The sequence below is a fragment of the Caloenas nicobarica genome, chromosome 1, assembly GCF_036013445.1.
Source record: "Caloenas nicobarica isolate bCalNic1 chromosome 1, bCalNic1.hap1, whole genome shotgun sequence".
Lineage (NCBI taxonomy): Eukaryota > Metazoa > Chordata > Aves > Columbiformes > Columbidae > Caloenas > Caloenas nicobarica.
The window spans coordinates 95,433,035-95,453,699 of record NC_088245.1 but is presented as its reverse complement, the minus strand read 5'-3'; the positions used below and the strand labels follow the sequence as shown (position 1 = coordinate 95,453,699).

Sequence of the window (20,665 nt, the reverse complement as noted above, 5' to 3'; positions counted from 1 at the left end):
AAAATGAGAGATGCACAGTTAAATGAGTGTTCCCCATCACACACAATTCACGAACTGTTTATTTTCTTCACCCAACACATGTGCTCTCTATGTACCTTCCCAAGATGTTGAAGAAAAACCTTCTGGTCTTGCTCCCAGAATCTGGACAGAATTGCCCTTTCTCTCCCTCAGACACCCCACCACATGCCTCCTACACCAGTGGAACTGCACTTCTGTCCCTTGGATGTCTCCATGTTTCATTCTTTACAAGGAAAAAGACAGGAACTTTAACACACTTTCCTCTTTTGATGAGCAGACAACCCTGACAGAAGAGTAATTCTGGCCAAGTTGTAACATGCTATCAATGGAAATACAAAAGCTAAATCTGGAGGCTGTTGAGGAGCTCTTAACAACACACAGCTGCAGTAAGTAACAGATGCAAGCGTAGCTGAATGGACATCAACTGCTTATTAAACAAGCCATGACCAGCAGATGGGAACACTGCTTTATTATGACAGCCTTCTCCAAATGCTGAATGAACTCTCTGGAAAACAAGTGGGTGCTACAAATGTGAAATCCTACTGTGGGAAATCCAGCCAACCCACTAGACTGCCAGGTGCCACAGCTGTTACACATTGAACACAAATCAGAGGAACTAGATTTGCCACAGAAAATAATAGAAAATGGTAATTTTCAAAGGTCTCCCATGTACCCCGTATCAGCAGTTACAGTAATTATCAGCGTAATTGCTTCAAGTCACATGTCATTATAAATTAAAAAGGATACTGGGGCTCTCTTAGCTATGACTTGCTAACGCATCAGGCAATGCAGTCTATTACTTTGTATCATACCTGTACTTACCTCTGAATTGTCTTCTGATTTAGTTTTTTACTAGATCACCATTTTGGAAAATCAATAAGGAAATAATGTGAAATGAACATTGAAATTAGGCATTACAGAACAGAGAGGAGACTAGAAAGACAGGGAGAAGAATTCTTCTATAGAAACAAATACATGTTTTTTAAAGTATCTATAAAAACAGTTATTGTAATAATCAACAAACTAGTCTTATTTGAGTTATCTAGATAAAGAATCATTAGCCCACTAACAGTAGCAGGAATTTGCCAGGACTTATAAACTTACAGAGCTAACTAACACAATAAGAGCAACAAGCATACACATTAGAATAATAATGTGTTAAATATAATAGTTCTGGAATAAATAAGACAAGATTACACAACAACACGATGATTAAGCTAATATACTCTAAATAACTAACAAAATTACTTAATCTTATTCACTTCTGTTAATGTTGTTTCCCTGAGTAGAAACAACAGGAGTGGGTTGATTGCTCCTAACAATCAGGAATATTTTAGCTGGGTACAAATGAAACCACAAACAGAATCACAGAATGTTAGAGACTGGAAGGGACCTCGAAAGATCATCTAGTCCAATCCCCCTGCCAGAGCAGGAACACCTAGATGAGGTTGCACAGGAATGTGTCCAGGCGGGTTTTGAATGTCTCCAGAGAAGGAGACTCCACAACCTCCCTGGGCAGCCTGTTCCAGTGTTCTGTCACCCTCACTGAGAAGAAGTTTCTTTTCATATTTAAGTGGAACCTCCTGTGTTCCAGTTTGAACCCATTGCCCCTTGTCTTATCATTGGTTGTCACCGAGAAGAGCCTGGCTCCATCCTCCTGACACTCACCCTTTATATATTTATAAACATTAATAAGGTCACCCCTCAGTCTCCTCTTCTCCAAGCTAAAGAGACCCAGCTCCCTCAGCCTTTCCTCATAAGGGAGATGCTCCACTCCCTTAATCATCTTTGTGGCCCTGCGCTGGACTCTCTCCAGCAGTTCCCTGTCCTTCCTGAACTGAGGCGCCCAGAACTGGACACAATATTCCAGATGCGGTCTCACCAAGGCAGAGTAGAGGCGAAGGAGAACGTCTCTTGACCTACTAACCACGCCCCTTCTAATACACCCCAGGATGCCATTGGCCTCACAATATAGACATGCCTTTAATCTAACAAGTAACAAACAGTAGAGGGATTGGAATATATATTTTTTTACTAGCAGGCACAAAGATTGGTGTTACTGCATCTTCACTGCAGCTACAAATGTTAAGGAAATTAAGATAGCATATGCTGGAACATGCTTTATTCAGTTCTCCCCTTTGCTGTGGAAACACATGCTGAGAATGATCAGTGTGAAGAATGGTTTCCAAATGAGGTGAAAGAACCTCGTCACATAGGACATGGGAAAGCAGGCTGGTCTACAACACAGAAATTGAAAAGCCTGGTTTCTTGTGTGGTGATTAACTGAAGGCTCATCAGATCTGTTTAATTCCTAATATTTATAATTTTCCAGAGCTACTTCTTTACCGTCAGATTCTTCTCCATTATTAGGCAGTGAATTTCTTCCTCTCTGTTTTACTTCCCTTCTGGAGACAACCAAAAGATCATAACAGTCCAACGTCTTCTTCCTGGGATGTCTTTTGTCTTCTGCTCTCCACTTCTTTTTCTTTTTTCCCCTATCTTCTTTCGCAATACTTTTATTTGCTTCTTCTCCTTCATCTTCCACAGATGAGTGAGGATTGGGCCTTGTGGTCTCTCTGTGTAGGCTGGAAAATCAGATCAGGAAATGCACTATGCTAAAAGCACACATATCATGTACTACTTTAAATCCTTTTTTACATGACATAGATTTCACCTTTTCCCACATCTCACAGCACTGACAAGAGAAAGACTTACCACACTCTTGACCATTTGACAGGACTATAAATATCTTACAATTCAGTTTCTCTTCTATTTATAAAATAAGTAAAGAATAGCCTAAAACAGGCCTCTGGCCCCTGATTCTGTCTACCTCTTATGACTCCACAAAGGATTTGCGCAATAATGATCTTTTACGGTGTGGGCCCAGAGCACATAACATTTTCCTTTGCATGTGGAATTTGGTAGTTATATTTGAAGAGTGCTTGTTCTACCACAATTATTTCTTTCCACTGTGATGGCAGGAAAACACTCCAAACACATGCCAGCATCTGATATTAAAATGATGAGAGCTATATTAGTACCTCTAAAGTTCAGTGAATTGAGCACGACCCCCAGCACACGCCGCATAAACATCAAAAGACAATCTCAAAGGACCCAGAGCTGAAGAGTTAGCCAGGCCATTGTAATACATCTACGCACACTGTGGACTCCCTGTCAACAGGGGAGCCTGGTTTATGCCTTTTATTTATTTTCCCTTACTTCTACAGGACTTAGCACACAGGATTGTCTCTTTTTGATCTCCTAAAAGTGTATTGCATTCAAACTTTTTGTTTCCTTTCTGATTAAATCATGGTTCTACTTTCTTTGTTTCTATCAACAATGTCAGTGTGTTCTCATTAGATCTGTGCACACCCATGAGCAATATGCTGCACTGTTCCCCTCTGGTAAGTATGACATGGGAGGTAGGTATCTATTTTAGAATATAATAAATAAAAAGTTCCAGTGGGAAGCACACTTCCATGCCCTTTAAAAGGTAGTGGCTCTAATGGAAACTCCAACTCAGTGTGAGCTGGAAAACTGCCATAGCATTGCTAATATTAGTAACTGATGTGTGACTAATGAAATACAGTTGTTTAGTGGCTTTGAATGTACACCTTCTCATAAAAACAATAATTCAACATGACATGCCAGCTACACAAAGAAACAAATATAAAGTAAAATCATGGCCAGTACCAGCTTTTTATGATGCAGCCACTGAGTTAATGGAGTCAATGCCCAGAAGAGGACATTATGTGTGTCTATATGATACTAAAGTGACACGGTAAGCAGCAAGAAAGGAACGAGATTTCACTTTACAAGTATGTGACTTTACAGAGAACTCAAAACTTTGCTAGGAATGTTACAAGCAACTGACAAACATTGTGAATTAGTAAGTGCATTTTCAGGGACTGTCTACTCAAATCTTACAACGCAATTTACTGTAGAAAGTTATTGATCCAAGCAGTAGGAAACTTAAAAGACTCTTAACTATAAAAGCTCTGTGGCATCAGGCTTCCATCACTATTTTTTGCAAAAGAGCCTAAAAATTCAGCAGAACTAGATATGACACATAATGTGGAAAAAGATGGAGAGAAATGTATTGCAGTAGATGATAAAGCTGGGAATGTGCAAAAGAAGGTGCTGCGATTCTGGCAGCAAAACATGGAATATTGATCACCGAGGTTTTATTGGCACACCAAAGCACTTCATCTGGGTACCTGGGAGTTAGGTGTGTGTTGCCTATATGCTAAAAATTACTATTTATGTAGTTTATGCAATGCCAACAGACAACTCTGGGAATCCCAAAAGCTCAAATATGTCTAGTTCAGGGCTGTAAGTGGGTATCTAGTTGAGAGAGTCTCAGTTTCAGATGCTTAGATCTCTTCGTCATTTCTTATTAGATACTTTACACATTTCACTACACTCTGCACTATAAATCTTGACATTCAGTATACACCCATGGAGCCAAAGCACCTAAATTCCACTCTCAGAGCTGCCAAATGCTCAAGTGTTGCTGCTTTGAGTCCAACAATGTCCCTTTGCTTATCTGGGCCTGAGTGTCTTTAAAACACTAGCAGTCAGAAATCATTTGAAATAATAATGTTTGGAGGCATTTCTCATGTTCCATTAATTTGAGGAAAATTTGAATACTGCTATCCTCAAAAATAGAGACATTTTGCAGAAAAAAAACATTGTCGTTTCAAATATGGTGGTTTGTTTCTAAAATCTACTACTGCTGTGAGAAAAAAACAGAAATGATGTAGTGAAAACTTCAGACCTTAAAACAACCATAACACATTGATGTGCAATTGTTATGCTTGCAAAATTTATGCTCTATTCCAGGCCATGCTAAAAAATGTTTTAGTTTGGTTTAAAGGGGATAAAATGAACGCCTTAACTGAGAATCCATTATTTTGTGCTGTGGCAACAATATTGTTTGGAATATTTTATTTAGGTTCCATTAATTTAATTTAAATCATCTGCTATACAAACTGACCAGTGCACTTACAATAAATCAGTGTTTACTAGCTGTAAACACTATATAGAAATTCACAATTAATATGACTTGAAGATGCAGTTTCAAGTACCTTTTTTAGGTAGAGATCTGCCAGATTTGATATCACTTCATCTAAAATTTAGATCTAATGAGTACATTTATTTCTCGTTTGCAAAAATTGAGTGCCTTCATTTCAGTCAGTTCTCCAAAGAATTCCTCTCTTTGCCAGTGAATAACTCAATTTTTTCATCATTTGTACATAACAATGGCAAGGCAACTTGCCAGTAAAGTGTTAGGAGAATGAATATTAAATTTTATATTAAAGCACTCAGTCATGAAACAAAGTGTTTAGAATGGAAGTCATTCTTATTTCTTATGCATTGAGTCACATCTTTTCTTAATCAGCTACTTCATTTAGAATATAGTCCAACTCAGTGGATGGGAAAGACTTCCACTGATTTTGCTCGAACTCAGCTCAATTATATACCTGCCTTTTTTCAACTAATTGTATGTATTAAGTAGGAAACCATGGTCTTCAGGTTAACTTTTCCGTGAAAAGAGGTAACCATCATGTAGGTGATCTGGCCTGGATGCATTTCCAGATTTGGAATTCTGCTCAGTAAAGTGGGGGTATTCATTTGTTTATGTGCTGTGGCTGCAAGCTGGCAGAAGAGTGAGTTTCAAACTGTGCTGGAATCACTCCTATAAAATGTCTGGGAAAAAGGGCTTAAATCAGTGTTGCTTTTTGTTCCATCATTCTCAGGGAACCCATAAATCAGCCCACAGACGGAACCCTCACTCATCATTTTTACATGTAATCTTTAACACTTATCTTCATATTAGAACATTCCAATAAAAATGGAGAAATTCTAAAACTGCCTTTAAAGGTAGGATTTGTCCTGTTCATGCAACCTCTTGGGAAGAAATCTCCCGTGATGGAGATTATACCATCCTTTGGCAGCAGTGCCCGTACTATGTTGACATACACGGAAGAGGAAACCCGTCAGTTTAGAATCCCTATGGGATGTCAAGGCAGATGGAAGATTCAAAACAAAAGCATATGTTTTCTCACACCAAATGTGAAAGTGTGCAGCTCCTTCTGGGAAAAGGCTATGGATGATAAAGGTTTATACATGTTCAAAAAGTAACTGCACAAATTCATGGAAGAAAAATCCATCAATGCTGTTTAATACACAGACTCCATTTCTGCTTCTGAAAATCCTTAAATCCCAGATTGCTGGAGATTGGGAATGTACTCTGGAGAAATGTCCCTAGATGACTGTTCTGGTCATATTCCAATTGCTAAGATCCATTGTTGCTAGCTGTCAGAGATTGTTGGTCCTCTGAAGGGCATCAAAATCCAATGCTACTTCCAATGGATTAAACTAGAACTTAATATAGGACATAAAAGTAATCCACAATCACTTGGAATCACTGCATGTTCAGCACACACTTCACACCAGAAAAATGTTACCTCTGCTGTATATAAGTTCTGCAGAATTTAAATCGGGTCTTATGTTCATCCTACATGTTCTCTCCCCATCATTCCCCAGATTTAAGCCCAGTAGAAGATTCAGCATCTTCGAAACAACTTGTGATTTAATGTATAGCTTTATATTTCAATAAATACCTTAAAAGAAAAATAAGGTCTACAATAAATAGAAATTCCCTTTCATGTTTCAGCAATCCTCTGACAGCTTCATGGGGCTAAGTTTCAATCCATCACATCCCACCAATGTTTCCAAAATGAAAACAGGGCAATAAATTGCCAGATAATAAAATGTTAGCATAGACAGTTAATGCTCTTCTGATCGACATGATTGTGGGTCAAATGACTTGGTTGCATGTGAAGAGCAAGCCAGCTACATACGGAAATCTGGCAGCATAGTTGAACCCAAAGTGCAACATTTAGGATTCATGCAAAATAACTTTTATATTTTTAGGTTCAAGCACACTCACGTCATATAATCCACCATCTGCGCCATTCTTATGTACCGACAGGAGAAGGCATACTTCATTTGGCTGATTTTAATAAGCCCGCTTCTTACACAGTGTTCCTGCAATAATACAATCAACATTCATCTAATTTAAATCTAAATCTCAGAAACTACGAAGATACATATGTATAAAAAGCCAACTGTTTAATGAAACTGTAATCAGCCTCTAAATAATGAAGATAAAATTTTCAAGTACAAAGCACCATTTCTTAATATGCATTACGAAAAATGCAGTATAATTATCATAATGGCTTACAAAGAAATAAACAAACATAACAAAATGAATTGAAGACTATACCGACTGTGATAAAGCTCCTCATGTTTCTCATTTTACCAGCATGGAGCTTGTGAAAGCCACCAAAGGGATTACACAGGAAAGAACAGAGTATAATTTAAGAATAAATTATCCTACAGAATTTCTTAGGTCATGTCTATTACATGAGCCCTATTTCATTGAGCCCTGAAATATGATTTACTTTGGTTAGCTGGAGACCGGGATTGGGACAGTGAGCTCATTAGACTGGAAAAGTATATCTGCCTCGTTAGAACAATGGTGATACCATTGCCAAATTGGTATTATCTCTTAGGTTTACTTACTTTCTTGTTGTTGAACAGCAGAACTGTGTAGAGTTTGTCACCCATTTCCACCCTCTTTGGTGTTGCTATGACAATGGCAGGTGCATAATATTCATTTCCTTTTAGCGTCCCAGTTCTGGCAAAGACATAATCTCCAACCTGCACACCAGGAAAACAACGGTTTGCAAGAACCGTGTAACTTGTCAGTTTTACAAGACATTAAAGGTAAATACTCAGATATTTTTACATAAATCATCATTCTAACATGTTCCTGTGCATTATTTTTTCTTTAAAAGAAACGAACTTGGTTGTCGCATGTAAAGATCACTCACAATTTCCACTGAATCAGGGAGAGAGCCCCACTACATGTATAAGGGCTCAACTAGCAAGTCAGACTCAATAAGGTAACTCATACAACTCTATGTTCCCTTGGATTTCATGCAAATTTATGTTTTTAATAAGCTTTTAAACCAACATTGGGAATTTTAGAGAAGTCCGGATGTACCTGACTTATACAAAATGATTTTAAAAATGAACACAGAAGACACAAATTTCTATCAAATTCTGCGGATGTTCTCTAGAGTTGGATGTTCCCTTTACAGAATACCAGGAACTACCATATCAGGATTTGCTTTCATTTCAAACAGGAAAAAAAGCATGTCCTTAGTTTTAAGTGTAACAAAGCAGTTATAAAAATGCTTCTTGTATTCAAAGTAGCTGTATCTATTCTGCATCCTTCCTGTATCCACCATCTCCCTGGTGTGTAAAATAAGAATCACCTGAAAAAAACAACTGTGATTACAGATAGACAGCTGATAAATTTTAAATAAAACCAGAAATAGACTAAAAAAAATTTTTACTATTACTGCTATTTGCCTTAGTATAAGGTTATCTGCTGTGTTTAATACACGCTGTGAAAAACAAATGGTTATGACCTGCTGTACATCACATTGTGTATAAAAGGCTCTCCTTGATTCGTAATCTATGTGCTAGGAAACAATCAGTCTGCTGGTAAATAGCTCACCTTCTATAGGTGGGCAAATAATCATGTTTTATAAAGAAGATAATATAGAATTCTAGTAAACAAAGGAATTGGATTATGATGACAATAAGTTTCAAACAAATAAATAATAGCATGTTGAAAACAGTATGATATTACTAGCACTAAGAACTCTTCTTTAAAATAAATAGATGTATATAAAAGAGTTTTTAAAAAGCTACCCTTTATTCTATGTGTGACCAAATGAACCAAGTTAAAAATACATATTTGCTGTCATTAAAAAATACAATTTTTCACCTGCAGATGGGGGCATGGCACAGCACCTCCCACAGGTATAGCAAACTTCACAGGCACAATCCAGGCCTCCCCATTGCTGAAGTCAACAAGTGCACAAGTAGAACTGATATTCTTTATCACAGTTCCTAAAAACCAACATAATAAAATATTCAAATGGGGTTTTTTATGCCCTTTGTGGATTCTTTTTTTTAATCCTATAGGCTGTCACACATCACTGAGGTCAAACATGTCTATATTATACATTCTTCATTTTCACTTAGGTAGAGTAAGCTATGCTAGGGCAATAGAGAAATCTGTACCTAAAAAAATACGGTCTTAGTAACCATTCTTAATAATGCCATAAAAATAAAAAGAAGAATAATTTTCAAGTCCAGGTCTGAAATTTGTAAACTGATCAGGTGGATGATTCCTGACAAAATAAAACTATTACCACAGTTAAAAATATGTAAATCTAAAAAAAAAAAAAAAAAAAAAGAAGGTAACGCAAAATAAAACCACACATTCACACACACTTATTTTTAAATGAAACAACAGAACACAATTGTACCTACTAATCATTCTGGCTCAAAAATCAACAAAGCAGCAGAACCATTTAGTGAATTCTTTGAACACACGCAAAAGCTCGGCTTTTGTCAAACACTCAACAGAAACATTCAAAGGAGACATCAGAGAGGGAAAGGTTCACACTCTTGGATACTCAGTTACTTTAAAGGATTTCCTTCCATACTCCTCTTCTGTAAATGTATCATTGCTTTCTAACCTTCCAAAATGCATGTCTTTTTGTAAGTGTATATATGGGCACACACAAGATATTTATTAATTTTTCAATAATATGCATATGTAATATTAAATCTGATTAAGACAGAAGCAGCTAATCATTTCCAAAACTAACATTTTATCAGTATTAAGAAATGCTAAAAAAATATTTTAAATGTGGACAAAAATATATACCTGGATAATAAAATCCTGTGACGTCTGATCTTGCAATGACCTTTTGGCTTTTGTGAGTCACAAATACTTGGCCTTTTTGTCCTTTTTTCAATTTTGACTTCACAGTCTCTTCTTCAAGTCTCTGTAATTCAATACAATTATTCTTTCCACAACAGCTAAGCCAGTCAGCCTCAATCTATCCTTTGGAATTAATAAAAAATGTAGGCAATGTAATGTTATGTCATCTACAGATAATTCACATTAAACTGGAATTATTTTAAACATTAAAAATAGTTATAAACAGAGAAAGTGATGTTACAGGAAGTACTCATGGATAACATAATCTAACAGCTTTCACTATAAAAATCCTCTTTTACATGGTCATAACAATGCCTAGTGTTCAAGAGAAAATTTACCTTGATGAATTATGGTTCTGGCTGGCATTTTGCTAGAAAAAATTCTACAAAGTTGTACAATTCATATTTGAAAATGAGGCAAGAAAATATCAACTGATTTTGCAGAATAAGTAAAGGTGCTATACAAATTCATTTTGTCCAGATAGGTGAGTCTTCACAATAATCTTGTCTTCATTCATTATACCTCACTGTATGGAATGACTGATTAAAAGTTCAAATATAAAATCAAAAAGTTTTTTAAAAATTCCTGAAGTGTCTGGACAAAATGCTTATTTACAAAAAATAAATTCAAAATTAAAATTTTGAGCAGCTTTAAAACATTCCAGCTTAGCAAAATATTATACCATATTTACTAGAGCTGCCACTGTCCATCATTCCGCTCTGCTGGTTTGGGTTCTTCATACACTAATTCTCGTCTTTGTGGGGCAACTTCACAGACTACAGCTCCCGTAATGTCCCACAGGCACACAGAATACTGGAGCTGGCTGGTGAATCGTAGCTGGGAGACCATGCACCAGGTGGTGAGAATAGAAATACGAGTGGGGCTGGCTGGCTGTGGACCGACTTAACTCCTAGTTGAAATCAGTGACCGCAATTAGTAACTGAATGAGGAACAGGCTGCCAGGAAAGTGGTTAAGTCACCATCAATGGAGGTGTTTAAAAGACACAGAGATGAGGTTCTTAGGGACATGGTTTAGTGCCAGTGTTAGGTCGATGGTTGAACTCTATCATCTTAAGGGTCTCTTCCAACCAGAATGATTCTGTGAGTCTATGATTCCATGAATGCAAAAAGCACGATGGATCTTGCACAACAACTGAGGCAGGGGGCTGTGGGAAACACAGTATGTGAAAACAGGCAAAGGTTCACAAACCACACGTGGCTCTATGTAAAAATATACTGTTGGGCTTTCCGAGCTTCTGTGTACATGACTTTGCAGTCACCAGATTCTTTTACCTTAAAGCCTTTTATCTCTCACATTAACACTTTATGGAGTCTCAGTGTTATTCGCCTTTGAAGTAGATCGTGTTCCTGAATCCCTTTTTTTCTAGTAGAAAGAATTTCTTCCCATTCAGGGTGTCTCTCTTACAGAAAGTTTGGAGAGGATCGGGGTATTATGTGGATATGTCAGAATGTGAAAAAACACTTTACATTTTGCTTTCCTGAGACAATTAAGAAAACTAATAATATAAAAACATTTTATTTCTAATACTGAAAAGTCCATAATCCCAGTGTTTTTATAATTACATTTTAATAATCCTCAAGAATAACACTATAATTTATATTTACCACAACAGCAAATTAATTCTTGAAAAAGTCTATTATTTTCTCCATAATGCTCACAATAATGTTTCTAAATATAAATTATAAGCAAGTGCAAAGTTAAAGAAATAATTTTCCCCATTCATTTTTGAAACACATATTTATGACCTACCTCCTAAACAATTTGCAAGCATCCATCTCTTATACAGTTCCTTTGAATCATCAAAACACACAAACTGACATCTCGAACTTTTCCACAGATCTACATGCTATTCTCAAAAACAATCATAACTCACAGATTCCTAAAACCCCCTGCTTGCTAGGGTGTGTATGACCTGCTTCCTTGTCTCATGACATTTTTCTTCCTAAAAATATATTTGATTTTTATACTCAATTTTCTCTAAAAGCCAATAATGATGGAAGAGATGGGAACAATTTTGACTAAATTGTTTGTTCTCAGTTTCACTATAACTATCACAAACTGTTTTTCCAATCAACTCTCACACAAAACCCACAAACAACCCTTTTAAAAAAGTCCTAAAAATAAGCAAAATACACACAAACAAAAAAGAAAAAAGATATTTTAAAAGGGAGATATGTGGGATTTTTCTAGGTCATTCTTTACCTCTACAGAATATAAATTATATCAACACTCTGTTATTCAAATTCAGTCTAAACCAGAGGCTCTTCACAATGCTTAACTGACCGCTTGACGTACAACCTAACAAAGGCTGATTTGAGTGCAAAGACTTAGAGATCCACAGACATAAAAAGGTATTTGGGTAAACCATTTACTTAATTCCTCAGGCTCCAAAGGGACAGCTGCTGCTGAATATTTATTATCAACTAATTTGTAATGCTTGACCAATAACCTGGGCAAGTTCCAGCATTCCCCATTAATCCAAGTACTAAAGACGGAACGGGCAGCCACAATGGCGATGCTGAGCCCTGCAGAGGTCAGGTGGCTCAGAAACATGCTCTACATTCAAATCTGTCTCTCCTTCCTCTCAGACAGCCTTTAGATGTTCAGTGCGATTGACCCAGACACTATCAGAGCATCCATTTCTGCACTATTGTTCTTCAGTATTTTTATTACAAAAGAGCCCTCTTTGATCATCAGGGATTTCCCCACTGTGTAGCTCTGCTTCTGTTGAAGGCAGTGCATTAAACGACATGAGATGAAGGGGACTTTGCTTACCCCTACCAACACCTGCTGCATTTTAAAATTATCTTTCAAAGAGATTAGGTTTTGCACTTTGGTAGAATCACAGAATCATTTTGGTTGGAAGAGACCCCCGAAGATCATCGAGTCCAACCATTAACCTAACTTTGGCACTAAACCATGTCCCTAAGAACCTCATCTACACATCTTTTAAACCCCTCCAGGGATGGCGACTCCTCCACTTCCCTGGGCAGCCTGTTCCAGAGCCTGACAACCCTTTCTGTGAAGAAGTTTTTCCTAATATCCAATCTAAACCTCCCCTGGTGCAACTTGAGGCCATCTCCTCTGATCCTATCACTTGCTACTTGGGAGAAGAGACCAACCCCCTCCATGCTACAACCTCCTTTCAGGTAGTTGCAGACAGCGATCAGGTCTCCCCTCAGCCTCCTTTTCTCCAGGCTGAACAGCCCCAGTTCCCTCAACTGCTCCTCATCAGACTTGTGCTCCAGACCCTTCACCAGCTTCGTTGCCCTTCTCTGCACTCGCTCCAGCACCTCAATGTCTTTCCTGTAGTGAGGAGAACTTTCCTACTGTAAGTGAGAATTGATAGGAAGACTATCCACAGATCTCCATGTGTCTTTGCTCTAACTGGCTTTTCAAAATCCTGACACCTCCAGAGCTGAGCAGCCACTGCATTTCCCAGGCTGTCAGTGGCAACAAGCCCATTCTGTGTAGACCACAGTTCAGTTTTACGAATGAGCTGAACTTTTTGCAGCTACACACTCTCCAACTGGTTACTTCACTGATGACAATGGAAATTTTGACCAAACATTTCCAGGTAGTTATAAATTTTTGTTGTTGTTGTGCTATTTTGGATGCTCATTTTGCCTTGTCTCCCTAAAGACACCCAAGAACAAAGACAGGGATGCCAAGCTGTTTAGGAAACATATGAATGCAAAAAAGGTATCAACAGACAGCAATTAGTGATCCTTGAACAGTGAGGAAGAATGAGGAGTGTAAGAATTAGGACAGCAGGAAATAGATGAAACTATCAAGGGAGATTTAGAATTTCCATTCTTGTAAAGAATCAAGTCTCAGCTATAAATATTTCATTAAGAATAATTAAATCAATTGTATATGAAATACATTTTTGAGAAAGAACAGATTCAATGAGCCACTAGAGGTCCCTTTCCACCCACATAAATGTGTTTTACAAAACGCATTATGCTTATTAGCCATTTAAGCTATTTTTATCACATGGTGACCATTCAACAGGATCACAAAGAAGTGTAAGCCCTGAACATTCAAGCTCAGCCTAAGGGAAACACAGGACTTCTAAAAGTATATTCTTAAAGAGAGTCAATCCTTAGCAAGGAATGCAGCTTCATTTCTCTGCAGAATCTGAAATCCATTCATATGAAGAAACAGAAATATTTAGTATGAGATTAAATCTCCATCACTCTCAAAGGCCAGATTGTGACCCTTAGGGAAAGGAATACTTTACATGAAGATGTCATGGCCATTATCAGAACGTACCAAACTTTACTGGAAGCTGTCCTGGAAGCTGTCGTAGTAGGAGAATAGTAACATTATGACCCTAGTAGGCCTGAGCTGATCTAATAAGAATTGGGTAGGAAACGAAGAACAAGTCCTTTTACTAAGTGACATCATGTTGTAAACAGCTTTATAATTCAGTGAGAAAACAAACAAATAAATACATAATAAGAAATGATGGTTGACTGTTATGCCTGACAAGTCCAAAAGAGAAAACAGATACAATATTTTAAGTCAAAGCAGTTACTTACTGGAAAAAAAATAAAGTAAATGATACCTTTTAATATCTTTAGGTGAAAGCTAAGTGCCAGCCTGAAGAGGAAGATTTTTGTCAACCAGTGCTTTAGTCTGTACAGCAAAAGGACCTGAGTAAACCGAGCAAAATACCACCTACAATTAGCCCTCCCATCATCAGTGTTCAGTGGTTTATATTTTGCCTGATAGTAACTAAATGTGTTTGCCCATATCCCAAAGCATTTACTTCTTCCACCACTAGAGATCTTCAGTCATCTTACAGCCCTGTACAGATGGATTTCTACTTCATCCTCCTCCAAAAAGGCTCTGGTGTACCCCACCTTTCACAGCTATGTGCAAACACAGCAGCCTCAACACAGCTCGCAGAGGTCAGAGCACAGAGGGAGGATAACCAGACCATTAATTCAGGTGTAGGCTTAAACAGAAAGCTCCCATAGCAAGGACATCCAAAAAGGATTACTAATTCTTTAAAGAAGTTGTCAAGGTAATTAGGAACCCTTAAAAGCTAAAAACTAAGGGGGTTTATTTTGAGTTTAGTGAAAAAATTAGCAGGAAATTTAGAAGTCTGCTTTGTTGAGTAGACCTCCAGGTTAATTGTGATTTTTCTACCATCTCACAATGACAATTTTCATTCAGTGCTATATCAGCTATTTCCTCGCTGTGATGTATTTCAACTGGCAGTTTATTTTTTTATACTCATTTCGTAGACAGAAATCACAGTTGGAAAAACCTCTGCCAGCATTTCTAAAAAGCTACTCGGATTTTTTCTGATTTTTTCACTATTTTTTCCACCACATAAACAGAACTCTAATTACATCTGCATTTCTGCCTCTCACTCTTAAAGCCTTTCAGTTGCAGATTAGCAATTACTGAGGATGGTGCTCTGATTAGGCTCCTAAAGCAGGGTGACTCAGGATAAGTGATTGCACAATGTTAATCACATCAAGTCTGAGAGCACACATTGGTTGTTTCAAGGCAACAGTAAAATTGCAGTCAACAAATGAAACATGAACATGTTTCTGCTGCTCTCATATTGGGACATTATATGGCAGAGGTAAATCAATAATCAAAATATGAGCAATGTATTATTTTCAGACTAATGTAAAATGAATGAAGATTACCTGTTTTTTGAAGACATTAAAAGTTTTTCAAGTGTACATTCTTAGTGGAGCACATTCTCCAAGATTACAGAAAAATGAATGTGATCCTGCCCATAATAATTTATTTTCATACATGGCCTGTGTTATCATATTGTATTCTATTCAATTTAACACATATATTTTTAATATCTTATGTCATGGTATGTAAAATCATATCGCTCATCATGAAAACTATTGTTGATCTTGATAAAAAGAGAGGTATATCTCAGTTAGAGAATGTCAAATAAAACAAAAGATTGCCTTTTTCAAGAATACTGACACATTTCTAGGCATGACCTGCTAGGCAGAGTATATGGATACTTGGCATAATTTACAATTGTAAATTCCAATTGCACATTCCCATTCATTGCTGAGAACTCACAGAGTAGGCTTGTACTCTGCTCATTTGAGCTTCACTTAGCTTAACCCTCCAAACTGGTGTTTGTGTATATATACATGCATATGTCAGGACAAAAAAAGAACTATTATGATCGTTTTATTATGTTTCCTACATGATACGAAGCATAGGACTTTCCTCAGCATTCACTGCAACTAGGCCAAGCACACCTTCAAGTTCAGTCAGAGTTGTTTCTCTCACTTGGTGATATAAAACAATGAAAAAAGAGAAGGAATATATTAATATATGAGCTTTATGATGATTTCTCTGTTTTTAATTATCCTCTATTAGAACTTAAAAGTCTGAGAGATTTTCTTTCTTATTAATTTTCTAGAGAGTTTATTTTAATACTATTTTGTATAACTGCACCTAGACAGCAGTTCTGCAGAGGCAGTAGAATTCCCAGTGAAGTACTCTTTGATGAACCTATTAGACGAAACAACTTGAAACCAAATAAACGTTGGTTGGCTTTGTTTTTTCAGAGGTTAGTACTTTGAATTTTAAACAGCGTGTACAGAAATATTTTCACTGGGGAAGGTTAAATTGCTTTTTAAAACTTGTGAGTGTGTTCTTCAGTTCCCTGAGAATTCATATTCATAACTTGAAGATAAGACTATTAAGGTAGAATCAATTCATTTTCAAGAATGTTCTGAAAGAATAAAAATAATAATAGGAGAATAAAACATTGTAACCTAAGACATGTTTTCTGAACATATATATCATCACAAGAAAAGCTAAAATGATAAAGTGTATTCTCTCTCCCAGTAGGGCAGCCTAAAATAACTTTCTAGTCTTATTTTCATACTTCCTGCTTCATGCATTTCCATAGGCACTTCGTTAAATCTCTGACAGCATTCCAGGTAAAATCAGAGATTCATCTTCGGGACATATAGATCTCTCTCAACCAAAAATCTCAAACTTTAATCACAATTTGAGTAGCTAGACTACTTTCCACTAATATATTAATGGACTGGAGAGAGCACTCTGGCTCACCAATACCAGGTGAACCCTTTAGGATGATCTAAACAACTTTCCAGATGTCACTGACTGTCATCTAGGGCTCTGTTCATAGTACTGTGAGATTAGCCACCAGTTCACATATGCCTGCTTTTTATGGACAGCTAAATTTCAGTGTACGAATACGAAGCTGAATCCCATCCCTTCTCTTTATCTTTTCTCTTAGAAGAAAGACACCATGGAAGATTATAGTTAATTACTCCAACATTACAAGACCTTTAGTCCTGGTTACCGATATTAACCCAACCACAAATCTTATATTATAATTGCCTCTTATATATCTCTTTTTTCTCTTTTTTTCATTTATATCTCTGCTGTCATTGCAGAGGAGGTAAAGATACTTTGCCCAGATTTGTTTCTAAGAGGCTTGACTTCTGCGGCTCCCTCAGCTCCAGAACTTCTGCTTCCCCAGCACGTCCAAGAAGTCATTGAAAGCTTGCTCTCTTTTTAACTACCTTCTTTCCCCTATCCGTTTTTATAATAAAATCATGCTCATGCTAAACACCTAATTTATCAGCTATTACCACAGAACAATATTATTCCAGAAGCAAATACTGAAGAGGAGTATCTGGTATATTTATTACCTTTTTATTGTTGCTTATGTGTGATTCCGAGGTTTTCTCAGTTTCCTCTTTGACAGCTTCCTGAAGATCAGAGGCTTGTTGTATATATGTTAATGCTGCCATTATCTCATCTTCTAACAATATCACATCTTCATAGGAAATCGGCCATCCCAAATTCTCTAAAGCCTCCAGCAAAGCTTCTTTATGCTGCATATATTGGACTGGCCCATCCTCCTTAAATCTTTAAAAAAAAAAAATCACAAGTAGGAAAAATTTTAATTTTGGTATTACTTTACAAATAAAATCACAAAGCTCAAAGGCAAAATAAAACACCAGATTCATCCAATTTATCTTCTGTATACCCTAAGTTCTCATGTTTCATCCAACTAACATTGTGTTTAGTCAAACAATCACAGCTGGCTTAACGACATCTTATAGAAAAACACCTACAGAGCAATTCAAGTGGCTTGGCATAGATGTCTGGTGCCATTTGAGATGTTCTAGAATATATGAGGCATCAATAAAGAACTTGCAGATATGACTGAGAAATTATAGAAATCCCTGGCCCTGTGGGGCAGCAGCTAGGGTGAAGTGGCAAGCATCTAGATGCCTATTAAGTCCTGATTTGCCACATCAGTCTTTACTGATCACGTAAAAAAAGAGAGAATCTCCTGCTGTTTATTGCTCTGACATTCCTGCACTGCTCGGTCTTCACTCAATGATCAGGAGTTCGTTTCTATTCATGGTTCAGGTTATGTCAGTGTCCTCAGAACTAAAGAGCCATTTTGAACCTACACACTGAAGGTACCTATATACAGAAAGGCGAATCGGATACAGTCATCTCATCAATAAAACTAAATTAAAACCCCCAAAATCCTGAAGAGGTAGAATTCTTTAAATCTCTACTTGGAAGTAAGAGATTTCTTTTTAGTATTCAGATAATTACTGTGGCTCTTCTCTACAGCTTCTCCAGCATTTAAAAACCAGGAAACCTGGAGAGAGTATTTAAGTGCCTGTCTTACCAACACATACAACCACGGTGATGCCCACCACATTGCCCTACTCTTTGTCACTGCTCATCTCCCTTCTCCTCTAAGAACCATTTCATACTAAAATTATACTGACTAGTATAGTTATTTAGCTACATTTTGTTCTCTGAGTCAATTATTCATCTATACTCAAGTTAACTTATCTCCTGAGTTGGATCTCTCAACCATTTTAACTACAAGCACAATATTACCACTTCTCTAGTAAATCTGAATTTCCCTAGTATCTGAGATAGCCTTTTAATACACACTAGTGAACCAGAGAGCTCCTCAGCCTATTCTTGCAGGATTCCTGTGACCAAGTTAGTAGACTTCATTACCCTCTCCCTTCAGATTACTAACGATTTTGAAACTGTGTTGCCATCCTTTTGTAATACATGAACATGATCATTTGAATTGTAAATAAATTGAAAATAAATAGATCAAATATTTTTATTTCTATGCACCAATATTAAAAATTTTAATATCCCACTCTAGCAACAGACAGTACAATTGCTAGGACTTTTTTTTCCTTAAATAAATAATTGGCCATATAATACCAAGAATAAAATATTTCGCATACCACCTAGTCAACTTTCTATACTCCACAACTCATTGTCTATCAACAGATATCTATTTCGTTTTTAAAATTATATAGTGTTCTTTTGTTTAACAGCCTTCACTTCCTCTGTAACAGAATGGGGTTTTGGTTCTCCTTTTTGATGATAGAACTGTGTATTTTTTGCTCATTAGATTAAGTCTTCTTGAAAGCATTTTACTTTTCATCCCCACTTTTCTGCCTAGAATATTTCAAGCCAATTCAGTTTTCATCAATTGATCTTCACTTTATCCTCTGAAGTAAACAGATGCTAACTTCACTGATGTCAGTCCTGTTTATACAGTTGCCAGCTTTCTAAATCAACATACAGAAATATTTACAGTAGTACAAACTTCCAGTGTGATTTACAGTCACAGCACATGCTGTAAAGGCACTTCTTATACCTTTACAAACCAGCCACTGAAGTGCTCTTTACCAGAGGAGAGAAGATTTACCTTAATGCCAAAGGCAATGAATGACATGCTGCCCTCCCAAGGCCCTGCCGTTTAACACTGATTAAGAATAGACCAGCACCATTCAAATGGAACGCAAGTCCTTTCCTTTAAAGATAAACAGCACTGCAAGAGGAGGTCCAGAATTTAATATTGCTCCATATCACATATACATTTTTGAAAGTAAGCTATAGTTATGAAATATTTAAAAATAAAATCAGTGGATTACAGAAATAGTGATAAAAAAGTATCAAGTATTTATGACCAGCCTTTCAGAGGTAAGTTAGAAAACCAAAAGGTGATAGCTTACTTGTCTCTTTCGTCCTGAGATAGTGCTCTCCAAATAACCAGGTTTAGGCGCCTATTAAAGAAAGCAAAGCAGTTTTTGAGGGAATGAAGTTCCTTGTGCATTTGCCCATCTCATAGCCAGCAAATAAACACACTTTCTTAAGATATGTGCACTGATTTGTATTCCAAGAGCAATATGTCATCAAATTGTATCTTCATCATTCATCTATGAAATTATCAACTGCAAGAGAAGATGGGAAAACAGCGTCTTCCATCAAGTAGCAACATGACTATTTCAGGGTCATAGAAGGACTAATGGCAACCGTTGGTGCTTCCTGCCAGGCATTTCTATGGATGGTTCCCTTCAGCACCAGCAAGTCAAATCAAATGACAAAACTGATTAAATGCCAGTTAAGCTAAGCACAGTTCTTCCAATTAAACAGTTGTAGAAAACGGTATCCTGAAGATACATGGAGAGCAATGCTTTTTTTTTCTTTTCTGCTAAGGTAACCCTTCAGTTTTGTAAGTTAGATTTCTACTTCATTAAACTCTGGCTATGAAGAAAAACTACCAACAGGAAAACAGAAGTGCTTATCCCAAAGCAATGCAGTTCTGAGATCTTTTAAAAGCACCACTAAACTTTCTGCTTTTGCTTTTAAGACACAGATTATAAATTCTTACTAGGTCATCTAGCTTGCAGTTTTTTCTGTTTATTAACTTCTCA

General features: G+C 36.9%; 1 protein-coding gene across 1 annotated transcript in view; it reads right to left on the bottom strand.

The window, feature by feature from the left end:
* Window positions 1-2,329: 2,329 nt before the first annotated feature.
* The window catches only part of VWA3B (von Willebrand factor A domain containing 3B), a 63,325-nt gene continuing 44,989 nt past the window's right edge, over window positions 2,330-20,665 (bottom strand). The window contains exons 21-27 of the mRNA XM_065654066.1: window positions 19,964-20,014; window positions 17,600-17,819; window positions 9,836-9,956; window positions 8,885-9,009; window positions 7,609-7,746; window positions 6,974-7,071; window positions 2,330-2,603 (exon numbers count right to left, since the gene is read on the bottom strand). Coding sequence (XP_065510138.1) covers window positions 2,330-2,603; window positions 6,974-7,071; window positions 7,609-7,746; window positions 8,885-9,009; window positions 9,836-9,956; window positions 17,600-17,819; window positions 19,964-20,014 — 1,027 coding nt within the window. The remainder of the gene's footprint in view (window positions 2,604-6,973; window positions 7,072-7,608; window positions 7,747-8,884; window positions 9,010-9,835; window positions 9,957-17,599; window positions 17,820-19,963; window positions 20,015-20,665) is intronic.